Source organism: Aphidius gifuensis, linkage group LG2, assembly GCF_014905175.1.
Source record: "Aphidius gifuensis isolate YNYX2018 linkage group LG2, ASM1490517v1, whole genome shotgun sequence".
NCBI lineage: Eukaryota > Metazoa > Arthropoda > Insecta > Hymenoptera > Braconidae > Aphidius > Aphidius gifuensis.
The window spans coordinates 25,382,332-25,399,207 of record NC_057789.1 but is presented as its reverse complement, the minus strand read 5'-3'; the positions used below and the strand labels follow the sequence as shown (position 1 = coordinate 25,399,207).

General features: G+C 25.9%; 1 protein-coding gene across 2 annotated transcripts; it reads right to left on the bottom strand.

Moving 5' to 3' along the window:
• Positions 1-2,651: 2,651 nt before the first annotated feature.
• LOC122849817 (gamma-2-syntrophin) lies at positions 2,652-14,384 on the bottom strand. Of its 2 annotated transcripts, XM_044148642.1 has the most exons (16): positions 13,525-14,384; positions 12,470-12,888; positions 11,336-11,628; positions 10,509-11,251; positions 10,278-10,422; positions 9,857-10,214; positions 9,400-9,769; positions 8,763-8,984; positions 8,174-8,692; positions 7,816-8,106; positions 7,431-7,722; positions 7,085-7,357; positions 3,617-4,077; positions 3,352-3,537; positions 2,944-3,290; positions 2,652-2,760 (listed from the first exon to the last, which is right to left on the bottom strand). In XM_044148642.1, the coding sequence occupies exons 1-16, from the start codon at positions 13,681-13,683 to the stop codon at positions 2,709-2,711; spliced, it is 5,130 nt and encodes a 1,709-aa protein (XP_044004577.1). In that variant the 5' UTR covers positions 13,684-14,384; the 3' UTR covers positions 2,652-2,708. The 2 variants fall into 2 exon arrangements, with proteins under 2 accessions (XP_044004577.1, XP_044004578.1); XM_044148643.1 differs by lacking the exons at positions 7,085-7,357; positions 7,431-7,722; positions 7,816-8,106; ... (7 more) ...; positions 12,470-12,888; positions 13,525-14,384 and adding an exon at positions 5,128-5,801.
• Positions 14,385-16,876: the final 2,492 nt, after the last annotated feature.

Genomic DNA, 16,876 nt, shown 5'->3' with positions numbered 1-16,876 from the left:
TTGTTTTTAAAAGGAAAAGCAGGTTTTTCAGGTGATAATTTTCCTTCATTTATTTATTTTCTTTTTTATTCTAAAACACATAAATTTTTAGTGTAAACATTTTTTTTTTCTTGTTTACTGTATTCGTTTTTTTTTTTTTTTACTAGGGTTGGCGATTCTTTTTTATCACGTTTTTTTTTTTACATTAAATTAATATATGTTTATTTTATATATATATATTTTCGATTTTCTCTACTTTTCGTCGTTACTACCAATTTCATCATTTCGAATACCTTTATTTAGAATACCTTTTAAATTTCTTTAGAAAGAACGAATGTTTTTATTTGATTTTTTTTTTTTAAATAAAAACTATTCGTTCACCGATTAATCAAAGGACGACAATTTATATAATTATTAAATTATTTAAATTATATTTTAATAACAATTTTTTTTGCTATTATTTTATTATTATTATTATTTTCTTATTAAAACAACATTACAAAGTGAGCACATTGATTTCGCAAAATCTAATTGAATTTGCATATTGGTTGTTTTTTTAAATTTATATATTTATCATTATTTTGTTGTTTTATTTTCTTTTGGTTCCTATATATTATTATAATTTTTTATATAATTTATTTACATAATTTATCAATTATTTATAAACAAATTAATTTTTTTTTTTAATATAAACTATAGGGATCAGTGAATGAATAGGTACCGGTTGCGGAATATTTCGAAATTCTCAAAAAAAAAAAAAACGGTCGATAAATTTCTGTGTAAGATATCTTATTTACCGATAAAGTTTATAATTGAAAAAAATTTAAATAAATAAATAAATGAGTAAATTAGGATAAACATAGAAATTATCAATTTGATATTTTTCTTTGAAAATTAATTTGAATGAAATTTAAATTTAAAAAAAAAGTTCGAAAGTTAATACAAATTTTGTTAATTAATTTACAAAAGAAAATTAAACAAAAAAAGAAAATAAAAATGATATTTTAATTATTAAAGATTGTTTGTTGTTTTGTTTTTTTTCCTAATCAAAAATGAATTTATAATTTATAATTAAATGGGGTTTTTATAATACAGTGGCAACTTGTATTAAAGTCTTTATTATCATCTGAAAATTTGAGCGGGTCTTACCCATCAGTTTCTTTAAATTTAATTTAATTTTTTTTTTATTTTTTCTCATTTTCCAAGTCTCGTTATTTATTTCTCAACTTTGTTCGTATATATTTTATTTTCCAATCTGTGTTGGGCCACTTACTGGAACACATTAAATATATATTTTTTTATTTTTTTTGTTTTCACAAATATCAATCACCTCCACAATTTTTTATTATAATTATATTTAAAAATTTATATCAGCCATATTATGACTCAAAACGACGTTAATAAAATTTTACCTTTTATTTTTTTTTTAATCGAAAATTGGACGTCGTAATTTGACAATTTTACAAAATAAAATTTCTAACATTTATTTACATTAAAAAAAATTTTTTCCGTGTTTATATAATTTTGTTTTTTTTGATTAAATTCATTTACTGAAAACAATTAGAAATATCTGTTTAAATTTAATTTTTCTTTTCAATTAAAAAAATTACCTAAAGCACAGTAAATAATTAAAATTTAAAAAATTATATTTTATACACGAAAAGGAATTTCTTTTCAATGTAATATTAATAAAATCATCAATTTTGAAACTCAATGTATGATTTTAAAAAAAAAAATATTTAATTAACTTATTTAATTAGTGAATAATTCATTTAAATGCGAACAAGTGCGCATGACTCATGAGGTACACAATACATCTATGAATGACTTAATTTAATATTCACACACGCTTTGAAATAATATTAATAATTAATAATAAATGTTTCTTTTTGAATTTCAAAAATGTCATTTATATAAATCCTTTCTTCTTTTTATTCTTAAATAATTTATTTTCATTTTTCGTCTGCTAATTATAATTAATATATCGGGATATATTTTAATATATATTTTAACAAATTTATTTAATATTTTTATGACAATAATATATAAACTATCAATAACAACAACTATATATTACTCGACAATTGTTATAAATATTTTATTGATCATTCATTCGTGCAGTCTCGTTTTTATATATTCAATAAAATATTCCAGCCAATATATTGACTACAATTATTATTTGTTTTTCATTTGGGATTTTTTTTTTTGCTATATAATTCTATACAATATAATATATATATTTAATATAATAATAATATTTTAAGTGCTTTTTTTTTGTCATACGATGCTCGACTCATTTTAACAATAATAATATATCTAAGAATACCGATAAAATATTATCAATTGTGCATGAAAATCAATAAATAAATATATTTTTTTTTTATAATTAATAATTTCACATTTATACATTTATAATTATTAAAAAAAAAACAAATTTCTTTATCAATTTAGAATAATTTTTTCATGAGATTTTAATTTATTATTAATTAAATAAATAATAAATAATTTGGCAATAAATTATTATTCAGCTAAAGTTGGCAAATAATAAATATGTGCTTTCGGGACGGTGAGGAATTTTTTATTCTGTTTTATAATGTTTGTAAAATATTGAAAAAATAAAAGCTAATTAAATTATTATATTTATTGTTTTACCTATTATTTATTTTTTTTTTAATATTATTATTTTCTTGGTTGTATATAATTTATTCTTGTTGATTGGTTGAGACACGTTAGCCTACCTTTATCCATCGGTCGATCGAGTACTCAAGTGCTGCCAGCCATCTGGAGTATAAATTATTAACAAAAAGTTAATCAATATTAATTTACAATAGCTCATTGAAATGTATTATAATAAAATCTAGATGATTAAATTTTAAATCATGCATGATAAATACCAATAATAGATGTTAAACTTTATAAATAAATATACATAAAACAAAAGAAGAATATAAAAATAATACAAACCTTTTTTTATCCATTTCAGAATCAGTTGAAAATGTATAACAACGTTGTGTTGGATCAAGTGGTTGTAATTCAAATGCATGTTTTCTACCACCAGAATTTGGTGCACTACCATGTACACGAAAACCATGTAAACATGCAACACCAAATGCTTTATCAGCATTAGCATCATTATAAAAATATAATGCAGCATCTTTTAATACACAATAACGTCTTGACCAACCAGTTGGTGATGATGTTTTCCTAGCACGATCTTGTTGTTTACTTAAATAACCAAAACAATCTGGTCGTTGAATTGATGAAGCTGGCATGTACTGCATTCTCAATGATGCATCAAGCCACGTATCAGCCTGATAATAAATTTATATTTTTAATCTTTTTTTTTAAATTTAAATATTATAAATAATTTACCTGATTATTTCTTTCAACAGCTTCACGTATAACATTAATCCATCTTCTTGCAGCTTCTTCATTATCAGCAGCTAAATGATGAATTGGTGCTCCTTGTTTTCGTATAATAAAACTGTATGGCTTAATTTCTGATGTCGTCTCAACATCATATTTAAGTAACATTACAGCTCCAACTGGCTGTGAATCCTACATTTAAAAAAAATAAATAAACAAGTTAATATCTTTCTTAAAAGCACAATGTAATGATGTAATAAATTAAACTAACTGTATCAGTCTTGTAGTAATAAAGACAATTATCACGACGTAATGAAAACCATCTTCTAACCCATTTATCAGTTAATGAACCTGTGAAATTAATACTTGTTGTTGATGTTGTTGATGTTGTTGATGTTGCTTTTCTCCATAAATATCCTGAATAAAGTGGTACTTCAATATTTTCTTTTTGTCCACTTCTTGTAACACGTGGTGCAAGTACATCACATGTTCTAGCAACTTCAAGTTCTAATATATCTGGTCCAGAATGTGCATGTCTAACAACTTCAGAATGTGTTGCATCCATAACACTTCTTCCATTAACAGACATAATAATATCACCAACTTCAAGACCAGATGTTTCAGCTGGTGTATCTGGTTCAATTGCTGATACAACAACTGGTTTTGAACCATGAATTCTAAATCCAAATTCACCACCAGCTTCACGTTTTACAATAACTGTTTTGTCACTCTCTAAAATATTTAAATTTAAATTATTTTAAATATATATACATAGTGATAAAAAGAAAATAAAGAAAAACAATATACTTTCTATCCTATCAAAATTTGCAATAACAAGACGCATATATAAAATGAGGTCATCTATTCTATTTTAGATGGAATTCCAAATAAGAGACTACAACTTGAAGAAAAAAAATAATAAAAAAAAAAAGGGAGAAAACATTATGCACGTAGTGAAAAATAAAAATATATAAAATAACATTTGAAGGATGTTATTTTAAGTTTCAGACGAGTTGAGAATATATTTTTTCTACATGCTGGATAAATATTGTCAATTTTTATATGCTTTTTTTTTTTTTATGTATCTCAAGCACGATGAGGACAATTTATGCGCATGATAAAATAAAAAAAAAAAAAAGTGATGAGGTAGAATAAAATATTGGATAATGTGTCCCTCGTATTGTTTCATCGTCAATAAATAAATAAAATATATACACAAAGTATAACCAGGACACGCGACATACACACTCATTTAAAATGACGAGATTATTACGTCATAGTATTTTTGTATAATTACAAATGTGTCGTGTACGCATTGCTCTAGCATTAACAAATCATTCACAAGAGTTTTATTTTTGCCAGAGTTACTATAGTGTGTAAATAAATATAAAAAAATAAATTAAAATTGAGTTACTAAGAGGAAATTAAATATTTATTATGCGACTCTTCAAAGAACATGTCAAAGTCCAAAAATACATATCATCTATGACAAACGCCAGACTGTAAATTTAATAAATATATAAATTTTTTATTATAACAATTTTATAATAATTATTCTTGGCATTATAAATTGTAAAAATATATTTTGTATATAATTTTGTTGTCTCGTATGATGTCTAGATGTGGAAAAAAAAAAAATAACAAGGTCGAGGCTTCGACAATTTGCCAAATAATCATACAGCCAATGATCTTCATATGTCATCAATTAAATATAGATATTTTAAATAATAAATTAAATTTTTTTATGAATTTATAGATTGTTAATTTGATGAATATAATTACCAGGTAAAGGAACACCAAGTTTAGTCAATGCTTGCTCTTCTCGACACCATACTCTTAGCATGCATTTTAATAATTCTTCAAGTGAACTTTTTAATGATACATCATCACCTAATTCTGGTGGACAATTTGTACCAGCTGAATCGCAAACCATTTTTATATTTTTTTCAAATACCGATTAAGTCATTGACACACAACACACACCAACGACTCGTGTCGGCAATTTAACTCTTTATTCACAAAATAAAAATTGAAATTGAAAATATATATTTTGTACACTTAATTAAAAATAATAAAATTTTTTAAATGAAAAAAAAAAATATTGAGAAATAAAATGAACACTAGACTGCTTTAGAAATATTTTAAAATGTGATTATTGTTAAAAGGTGTCCTGGGTACTGTGATATTTCAGCCAACGGCCTCTTGGAATTTGACTTGGCGCCCTGACCCACTGACTGCAAGCCAAAAAGCTCCTCAACTAGCTTTGCTGAACTCGTATTATATTCCCCATTTTTTCACTGTCTATCTCTCTTTTATAATAATATTTTTTTATTATTTTTTTTTATGATTTTTTTATGATGATATCACGTCTCTACCAAACTATCTTTAGGTAGTAAATATTATAAATTTTATTATCAATAAAGCCAGATAAATATTAACAATCATATGCTAAAGTGAGATAAACAATTTATATACTGAGCAATATGCAAAAGCTCAAAGTTAAATCACCAAGATATTTATATTTAGATAAACTTTGGTGTGTTACGCGAGTTTTATTTTTAAATATCATATGAAAGGAAAAGAGAGTAGGCATATGAATTATTTCCTTTCTTTTTTATTATTATTTTTTTAAAAAAATTAAAAAAACATTTTCTTCTCAAATATTTTTCATCTCAACGCGTCATTTTTTACTCTAGTGTGAATTTTTTTTTTTTTTCAGGCATGTTTCTTTTAGCAAGACCAATTTCAAAAGCCTGAGAGGTAATTTTTTTTTTTTTTTTTATCTTCAATTTTGTTCTTTTTGAATTGAAAGAAAAAAATGTAGAGCGACTAGAGACAGAATGCCACGTTGACTGAGTCATCGACTCTAGAAGGCATTTGAAATATAGTGAGGGTTGGCAGATGATGAAGAAATTTATTTTTTATTTTTTATCACATATAGCTGACTGAGTCTTTTGAGTTTTTCAATTGCAAATATAGCCAACGACGACACGCTCATTCACTGTTTCATCGAAAATAAATAAAAAAATAAAAAATAAATAATCGATCACAGACACTGACTTTGTACTAGAAGGTCATCAATGTTTTTCATGTTGATAAATATAAAATTAACAACTACATCAACATGTAAAAGAAATATAAAAAAATACTCATCAACATTTTTTTGAGTATGAACAAGTTCAATTACACCCAACGCCTCATTTTATTTATATTTTTTTTTCTATAAAGAATAAAATGAGACGCCTGGAGGAGTAAAACTAAAAACAGTACTTGAGGTACTCGGTGGCCTCTTGGGAAATGAAAGGAAAAAATTAAAATAATAAAAAAAAAAAAAAGTGTTTTGTAAAAGACAAAGTTTTCTTGATGAGAAACTTAGTGTATGAAAGATGAAGAGTTAAAAAAAGCCTTATAAAAAAATCCAAAGAACGCAAAGTAGTTAGTTACTATTTTTTTTTTCTATTTCGTCTTGGGGCATCGTACAACCGAGACGACCCAACGACCGTGGTCGAGGTATCGATTAAAAATAAAACAACCTTCATTTTATTAGTGCAAAAAGAAAAAAATCAAAAGAAAAAAAAAAAATAAAGACATAAATCGACAAATGCCTTGTGTAACAAATAAAAAATTCTCAACAACAATTGACCTAATTATTTCTACAAATTGTTGATTTTTTTAAATACTACCATATATAAATTTACAAACGAAAAAAAAAAATAGTATAAATAATAAAAAAGCTCACCAAAACTCTTGCTTTGAATACGTTTATACATTTCCCCGGAGCTTTTACGATGAACCATTCTATGTGTTGCAGCTTGATATTTTTTTCTAAATGATTTTTCACTTTCAGTTGAACCTTGTGAACCTCTACGATCTTTCAAGGGTCCCTCTGATGATTCATCATCACCATCACGACTATCTGGTCTTTTCCATACATGACTCTCTTCAAGTTCACCAATATAAATCCATTCATTTTCTGTATATGGCTGAATATAAGAATCCTCATCTTCACGATCTAATAAAATAAATATTTTATTTAAAAATATAATATAAATTTTATTATTAATTATTATATAAAAATAACATACAAGCAAGTGCTTCCATACTGACATCAGTACTTCTAGCTTGTAAACGTTTTCTAATACCATCTTCAATTGAACCTTTACTTGATGATCTACCACCACGTTCTTCTGATTTAGCACGTACATCTGATCTACTATTATTACGATGATATTTACGTTCACCACGATCTTCTGATCTATATCTTTTATCAAATTTTTTATATAATCTATGTGTAACATGTTTTGATACAATTGTTGTACGTGGTCCTTCTGGTGAATCTGCAAAACCAGCTGGTGGTTGAACAATTTCCTCTACCACCTATATATGCAAAAATAAAATTTTTTATAATTTTTTAATTTATTACTATTAGCTGATGATGATCTATTTATAAAAAAAGAAATTAATTTTTACCTCTTTACCACAATTTTGACAATGATGAGAATCATGATTGATTGAGCATGGTTCAGCACTTTCACTGTAAAAAACACTGTCACTTCCAGGACTAACTGATCTCAAAGATTCAGCAGATACAGCTTTTAATCTTGTTTCTGGTGTTGATGATTTAATAATTATTGTTGTTTGTCCATTGTGACCAGGACTACGTGTATATCTACCACCAGGACTTAAATGACTTGAACATATATCATCAATTGGTCTTGAACGTCTTCTTGGTAAGCTACCAGTTAATGCTGCATTTTTATCCTAAAATATAAATTAAATTAATTAATTTGTTATTTTAATATTATTTAAATATTTTATAATAAATTACCTCATTACTTCTTCGTCTTGCTGATACATATCCACTTGTTTTTCTTCTTGGACTTTCACGTGTTCTTCTGTGTCTATTATTATCTTGATTATGTACATGATGATGATGATGATATAAATGATAATGATGACTACAACTTGAATCATCAGATGTTGGTATTTGTATTGAATCATCAATAATATCTCGTGACCAATCATCTTTTTGTGATGTTTTTGTTAATATTGCTTGTGCTGAATCTCTTCTTTTATTATTTCTATATAAATTTCTATTATTATTATTTATTTTACCACGTGAACGATGACGATGACTTGGTGTTGGACTAACATCAGCACTTTCAATATAATATTCTTGTTGATGAATATTATTATTACGTTCATTTTCAATACAACTTGAAAAATTTATATTAAAATTTTTACGACGTTTATGACATTCTTCCTCGGTCCATGTATGATTATCTGGTGGTGATTCTGCATATTCACCTGATGATAAACGACGATGTTCTTTATTACGTGGTAAAAACTGTAAAACAAAAAAATTTATATTTTATTATTTAAATAATGTATATTAATAAAATATATAATTTAATTACATCATTATCTATATCAGCATCAGATGTATGTCCACTTAATGGTGCCATTTGATAATTATCTTGTGATGGTTCTGGTACAGCATCATCAAGATCATAACTACCACAACTACTACTACTTGATGAACGTGTTCTTGATAATGGTGGTATTATATCACTGTGTGTAACTGATATTTCAATCTCTTTATGTATTATCCTGGGACTTGGTGGCTCTTCAATGACAGCCTACAAATACACGTACATTTATATTAACAAGGATAGTATTATAAAATCAATATTCTATAATGGTAAATTGAGCTTATGGTCTCTTTTTTTTTTTTTTTTTTTTATATCTTTCAAATCGATAAGTCGTCAAGTTTGAGAAAACGTTTGAACTATAAATCGAAAGTCATCTTGGCCCTTGGGGGAATCACTCTCACGATTGGAAAACCTAGAGATGCGTATGTAAAATTCTCAAGAGAAAAAAAAAGTAAAATAAAATAGCTATAGAAAGGATGACTGAATATTGCAAAACTTTTAACATATATTTTTTCGTTATTTTTTTAGCTAAGAAAAAATAAAATAAAAACTTTTTTTTTTTACGAAGGTAGGATAGACGCGAAGCGTCCTACCATAGTATTATTTTAATATATTAACTTACCTCACTTCTTGCTAAACTGTAAATTGAACTTGCACTTTCAAATGAACTACCATCAGCAGCAGTTGTTGTTGTTGATGTAGGTCCAGATGGTGCTGTACTTGATGAAAGTTGATTATGTCCAGCTTTTGACCAAGAACTTGTTGTTGCTGATGCAGTACAAGTACCAATTGAAGCATTTGCAGTAACATAATCTTCAGTTGTTGATGCTTCAGATAAATCAGTTGTATATGTTCTTCCTGAATCTGTTCTACCAATACTAAGTGCCATTTCACTTGATGATTGTGATTGAGGCTGTGAATATGATGATCCTGGACTTCGACGTTGTAAACTAACTCGAGATCGTCCATTTGTTAATAGTATTGATGGTTCACTGTGTATAAAATTAAGAAAAAAATATTGATAAACCATAAATTATAGTTTAAATAATAATAAAGTTGATATAAAATATATAAAAAACCTTGGAGTAAGTGTAATAGGAGTTGCTGGCTCAAGACGTATTCTTGGACTTGGTGGACAATAATCCATTTCATCCTCAACATCAAGTGCCTCTGTATCCATTGATGAACGTTGTTGATGTTGTAATAATAATAAATGACGTCTACATGATGATGGCGTTAATAATGATAATGAATCAGCTTGAAGTACTGTTGCTTGTGACTCATTCCATATTCCATCACTGTGATCTTTTGTTACGTCATTTGTCAAAGAATCACTTGATGCAAATGGTGATGATACTGTACCGACAATTGGACATGTACGTAAAAAACTTGGTCTTCTTATTTCATATTTTGGATTTTCAATAATTTTACGTGATCCTAAAAAAATTATTTCATTATTATTATTAATAATTTATTTAATAATATTATATTTTAAAATACCTGGACTTGATGTTGGTGATGTTGGTGATGTTGGCAATGAACGAGGAAGAATAAAATCACATGTTTGTAAATCTTGCATTCCATCTTCCAATGATACACTTCTTTTTCTATACAATCCTCGTCTAATAATATTTTCATGAAATTCCTAATAAAAAAAAAATAAAAAAAATCATAAAAATAAATTTTTTATAATATTATAATAATAATGAAAAATATTATATTAATATATACCTCTTCATTGTGTTCTTCTTGAGGGGAATCAACCCTCAATAATGATAAATCATTTGGTGTTGAAAAAAATTGGGTCAATGGTCTTTTAGGTCTGCTCCATGGATCATGATAATTTCTTCGACATGTATGTGGATAACTTGGTGCACCAGCTTCATCAATAAGTTCTCTTCTTTCAATTCTAATTTCACCATCTGATAATGTTTTTTGTAAATTTATTGGACGTCTATAAACAAATGGCATTTGTCTTATCATAGCTTTAATATCAGGTGATACTGGTGCTGGTTTAAAATCAATTAATATTTCTTCATCATCATTATTTTTTCCTAATAATTTTTTAATACCATTGTTTATATAATTTTCAATATCATCATCATCATCATTATCGTCTTCATCTTCATCTTTTTCTTCTTCTTCATCATTAAAACTTGGTGATTTTGGTGGTGTATTAACAAGAAATGGTGATCTTGGTGGTTCTTCACTTTGTGTTCTTTGTAATGGTTCATGTTCAGCATGTTCATTTTTTTCTTCTTTTGATTTACCTAATGGTGTACCAAATTTTCCAGCTTCTGATAAACTTTTAATTAATTTACGTCCATTTATAATGCCATTTGTTTGAGCACCTTGTGATACCATTTTAACACGTTGAATTGTTCTTGGACTAAGTGTTACTGGTATTCTTGGTAGACCAGTTAATAAATCAGTTTGTGTTGCTTGTGCTTTCATAGCACCTCTTTTTGATTTTTCTAAAATACAATTATAATAACAAAATTAAATTACATCATCATCATAATCACAAATTAATATGCATAATATAAAATTATAAATACCTAATACAAGAATTTTTTGTTCTGGTTGTGGTGTATAGATGACTGGTCCAGTTGTTATTGTTGTTGTTGATTGAATTGTTGGCTGTGAATCAATGAGACGCTCTGGATTATGTGCTCTTGGTGGACTTCTACTAAGTGATGTAACATCAAATGATGTCAATGTATGTGAACGTGCAAAACTAACATGTTTTGGTTTGTGTATTGCACTATGTGGTGTTTGCAGTACTGATGGTAGAACAGGCCTCGGTCCCTCAAGTCTTATCGAATCTTCATCCTCAGGGAGCCATGTGTATCTACGAGTTCAAGTCAAATAGCAGAATTATGGCCTGACTTTACTAAATCCTATACCATTTGTTTTAAAATCATTGGATACAGTCACGAGATATCTGGAACACCAATAAATCCTCGTAGAAATAGCCATTGTGGTTTAAAAACTTTTTCATTTACTTTTTTCATTTAATTTGTAAGGTCGTTTAGCTATTTTTTTTTTTTTCTTCCATAACCCATCAATGGTTTTTATTCTTTTATTTTTATACGGATAATTTAATGTTCTACCTATTTGTTTTATTTTTTTATTGATAGAATAACTATACAGTCATACACATTGAAGTTAAATTCACCCACCCACTAGTATACCCGCATCATCAATTGCTTTTTTTTTTTTTTCCACCTCCGTTTATATTCTACAAATGTGACTGGCATTATCGGATTGTTGAAAACGCGCGAGTTTCTTTTAATAAAACTCAGTGTACATAGTCACCCTACATACAAACATGAGTAATTGTAATATAAAAAAAATAAAATAAAAAAGAAATAAAAAATATATCTAACAAAAAAAGAGTACGAGTTTATATAAAGTATAATGATGATAAAGAGGGTTGAATTATAAACTAACACAAGCTTAATCGTTCCACCAAGATCATTAATGTGAATTAGATCAAGTAGATCAATTGTTACACTATATTATTAATTTATTATTATTTATTTTTTTATATTTTTATGACCTTCTAGTATTATTTTTAGATTTCTAAAGATGCACAAGCGACGTGCTATACTTTGTTTATGAACAATTAACAGCAAACGATAAAAAAGAAGAGAAAAAAATGAGAAATAATATATTATGATGATGCTTACCGTTTTGGATCAGATATTGTACAAAATGATGTTGGTCTACGACGAAAATATGATGTATCAACCCAATCATCATCATCAAGATTATATCTTGTTATTCCACGATGATAATTTGAATAAGGCTGTTGATATAAAATTTGAAAAGGCTTTCTTGGATATGGTGCATCACATATATTTTCATCACTTGATGCACCACGTACACATGCTGATAATATTGATACACGTGTTGTTGTACATGGTGATGGTCCTTTTGTTGATAAACAACCAAATATACCACTACTTGATTTTTCAACAGCATCTAATTGTCTACTTGTTATACAATATTGTTCTTTAAAATCTTCACGTGAATACATTGGTGTTGCACGACGATCCCAATCATGAATATTACTTGAGTTTAGGTCAACTTGGGTCGATACATCAACCTATCAAATCATTCATTTATTTATATATTTATATTCTATCTTAATTCTAATAATATTTTAAAAATATTATTTTTAAATTAAATAAATAAATGGTTTAAGTTTTTTTTTTTTCAACTATGTCTGAAGGGAAAAGCTTGAGGCTTTTTAACACGAGAATAGGTAATCGTAACAGTAGTAGCAAAGCAATCGTTGAACATGTTGCAACCCCAAGCGACCTTCTTCATCCATTTCACCCTCATCTTGCTTGCATGTTTTTCTACCCCATGTTACAATCTTCTCTTATCCCCTGCATACACAATCGAATAATCTATTCTTTAAATTTTTTTTTTTTTAACAGCAATTTTACTGATTCTCTTTTTATTTTTTTCTTGATTTATTTTCTTTATTAAATAATTATTATTATAATCATAAAATCACTTTGTTAAATTCAAAAAAAAATAATTTATTTATAAATTGTTATGTAATGTGTTTTACTTAAATTTAATATTCATTGTTTGTTGATATAATTGGATCATTGACCTTATATTTAAAATTAGGTCAAGTATATAATAATATCAAAAAAAAAAGTTTTTTAAATTTATGTTAAATGAAAAGTAAATGTAATATAAATTATGAAAAAAAAAATTTATGCCTGACCTGTGGATGATTTGTAATTTGTGGTGTTGATGTATTTGAATAAACAGCAGCTGGATCAAGATTACGTGGATCCATTGCAATTTCAGAAGCTGGTGAACCGGCACCTCTGTATCCTCGTGGTTTACCAACTGTTCTTGTTATTGGTATCATTCCTGCCATACTCTTGGCCGCACCCTGATGTTTTTTTTAAATATTCTTCAATTTAATATCAATATATTTTTGACATTTAACACATCAATTATAATATTGATACTAGTTTCTTTTTATTTATCAATAATAATTAAATAGACACTGGTCAAGAAGAGCTTCAATTAAATTCACTTCACTTGTTTAATTTAGCCTCAACAATTTCTACTTTTATCTATGGCTTGTTTGATCAACACTCAATCACTGATTAACCACTGGAGAAAAAAAAAATATATATTTCGTTGTTAAGACACCTTGGGATTGTCTTCATAATAATCACAGAAATAATAAAAAATTAAAATAATCAACACACGGACGGATATGGAACTTTGATGAATATTTTTTAAACAAATGTTAATTAATATTCAATAATTTTATAAAAAAAAATTTCAAGTTGTTGTTGTTGTTGTTGGAAAATAGTGAAATATATTTACTTGATTATTGATAATAGATAATGAAAATGTCAAAATAATAAATAAATAAAAAATTTTTATTTTATTATTAAGACGGGCGGCGGCTACACCACGCGCCGCGACGCCTACTCTTACTGATGTGCGTATACAGTTACAAACAAAGTGAGACCGAGAGTTATCTAAAATGTTGAGGGATAAATGGTACGCGCCCCATCAAAAGCATAGGGGATGTTTTTAGGTATACGACGATAAAAGAAAACTAAAAAATCAAGACAGGGAGAGTCGATGGTTGAGATGCGCGCGCTTAGCATCTGGACCAGCCGTTGCCATTAGTTACCAAATGGTATTTTATATGTTTTTTTTTTTATGATCTATTTGGATTTATTTAAAGTGCCATTAAATTATTATTTCATATTATCAATTGCTACTTTGATTATTTAATAATTGACAAAATTATTTAGAAAATTTTATTCTTTTTTTTTTGTGATTATTTTGTTAATTAATTGTTTTAATAATTTTTAGACACATTTAATTATGTGTTTAGGTTTTTTTTTATAGATTAATTGTAAATTAATTAATTTTGTTAAATAATATTTTACAAATTACCATCATTTGGCTACACTTGCAATTTGCAATTTTAACATTTTCGTTAGGTAGAATTCAATTTTATCGACACATGTGAAAGCTCAGCTTTTTGATGGTACTGAAGCTTTTGCAACACAAGATAAGCTTTTTTCTACTTTCACTTCATACGATGATATTGCTAAATAAATTTTTTTTTTTTTACATTGTATCTGTAACGGGAAATATAAATTCAGTAGTTACTCTCAACGTGTAGTCAGACAAAATTAAAAAATACCAGTAAACTTTTGTCATAGACATGAATTAAAAAAAAAAAAGCAAAATAATATTAATTAATAGTAAAAGCATACTCTTGTTGAGTGATATTAAAGTTTTTTATTTTTTATTATATGAAAAAAATGAAAAAGAAAACAAAAAGCAATAATAAAATAAAAATGAAAAATAATATTTTTTCTTTTTAATTTTCATTAAAATAAATATAATAACTGAAATATACCTCAAAGAAATTTATGAGATTTTGTAAATTACATATATTATTTTGTTCTTTGACAGAGTCCTTATCAAAGTATTTAATTACTATTGAAATTGAAATGTACTAATTCAAAGTAACATTTGTATTTAACAAGTCTTTGATGAAAAACTTAAATTCTTCATTATCTATCAATCGGATTTGTTTCAAGGGCTTCACAACTGAATAAACTTGTAGAATTTTTTTTTATTTAAAGATTAAAAATTAAATGAATTAAAATATAAATAAATAAAAAAGATAAATCAAGAATAAAAATGGTAGCAAGAGTACAAATTGAAAAGATGATTGAATACCAGGTAGCCGATAATTCAACTCAATACAAACTCTATTTCCTTTCAGACACAGGTCTTTTCGTTGAACTCTGGCAGTATATATATACTATTAAATATTGAGAAAATGATTAGTGGCTTTTGGCCTCAATAGTCAAGATAAAATTAACTTAATAAAGCTGTCTTAATTTTTTTTTTCAAAAACATATATATTAAAAATGAGATTAATTTATATTTTTCAAATATAGCTGCTAGGATTTTTGTCATTTTCATTGAGATAAATATTTTTAAAAATTGAAAAAAATACTTTTAAAAATTAAAGAAATATTTTTTTAAATTAAAAAAGTGTTTTTCAATGTAACTAATATTTTTTAAAGCTTCTAAAAATATTACTAGGTTTTTTTAAAATATTTTTAAATTTTTCAAAGTATTTTTAAAATTCAATTTAAATTATTTTTTTTTCAAAACATTATTACCTTGACCCAAGAAGCTTTTTTTATCATTCAAAAAAGAAATTTTTTTTCTTAAAGAATATTTAAATCTAAATCAAGAAAAGTTCAAATGAATTTTTTTTCTAAAAATTCTATTTTTACTTTCAATTTCTGTCTTCTATACAAAAAAAAAAAATAAATGATACTATCAAAAATAATTTTTTTTTTTTTATAATATATTGTCATATATTATAAACCATATATTTTTGAATATATTCCTTTGTGGTCTATACTGTACAAGAGATAAACTCAACACCCAACGTGATAAATTATATCCACAATATCGAAAATGTATTAAACTTGTAAGTGTAAATTCAACACCAACCACAATATAATGCTAGTTTTTTTTCAGCATCATAAAATGCTTTTTTTTTAATATCTAACCAAGTGGTCATATAAATGTAAGCATCAATTCTCCTCAACTATATACAAAAAATGTATTTTAAAAATTTAAAATGAAATTCAGATTCAAGCTCTTTGCAACGATGAAACCTTTTATACTATTTTTCATCTTAATACACATTGAACATGATCATAAAATATTTCAACATTTTATCTTTAACCCTTTATTCTCTAGAATTCATAAATACTTATTGACTTTGTATATATTTTTTTATTTTACATACTAAAACTATTTTTAAAATTTATCAAAGTTCATACTGTTCATTTCAAAAATCAATAATTTAATATTTGAAATACTATAAATTCCAATGACTTTCTTGTACGTAAACAATTTATGCAGTCATGAAAATTGACAATTGTATTGTAGACAAGAAATAATTTGACATGTATATACACCATTAACATTAACTTGAAACTTTCAATTGAATACAATTTATATATTGTAAATTTTAAGCAAATTTTGAATACATTACTAAATTC

What these genes read in the sequence shown, in the direction of transcription:
- LOC122849817 (XM_044148642.1), bottom strand. Translation starts at nt 13,683, where the DNA reads ATGGCAGGAATGATACCAATAACAAGAACAGTTGGTAAACCACGAGGA. An exon ending in ATCACCAACATCAAGTCCAG is followed by an intron (nt 10,215 to 10,277) that starts GTATTTTAAAAT and finishes TAATTTTTTTAG; the next exon opens with GATCACGTAAAATTATTGAA. An exon ending in TATTCAAAGCAAGAGTTTTG is followed by an intron (nt 4,078 to 7,084) that starts GTGAGCTTTTTT and finishes TAAATATTTTAG; the next exon opens with AGAGTGACAAAACAGTTATT.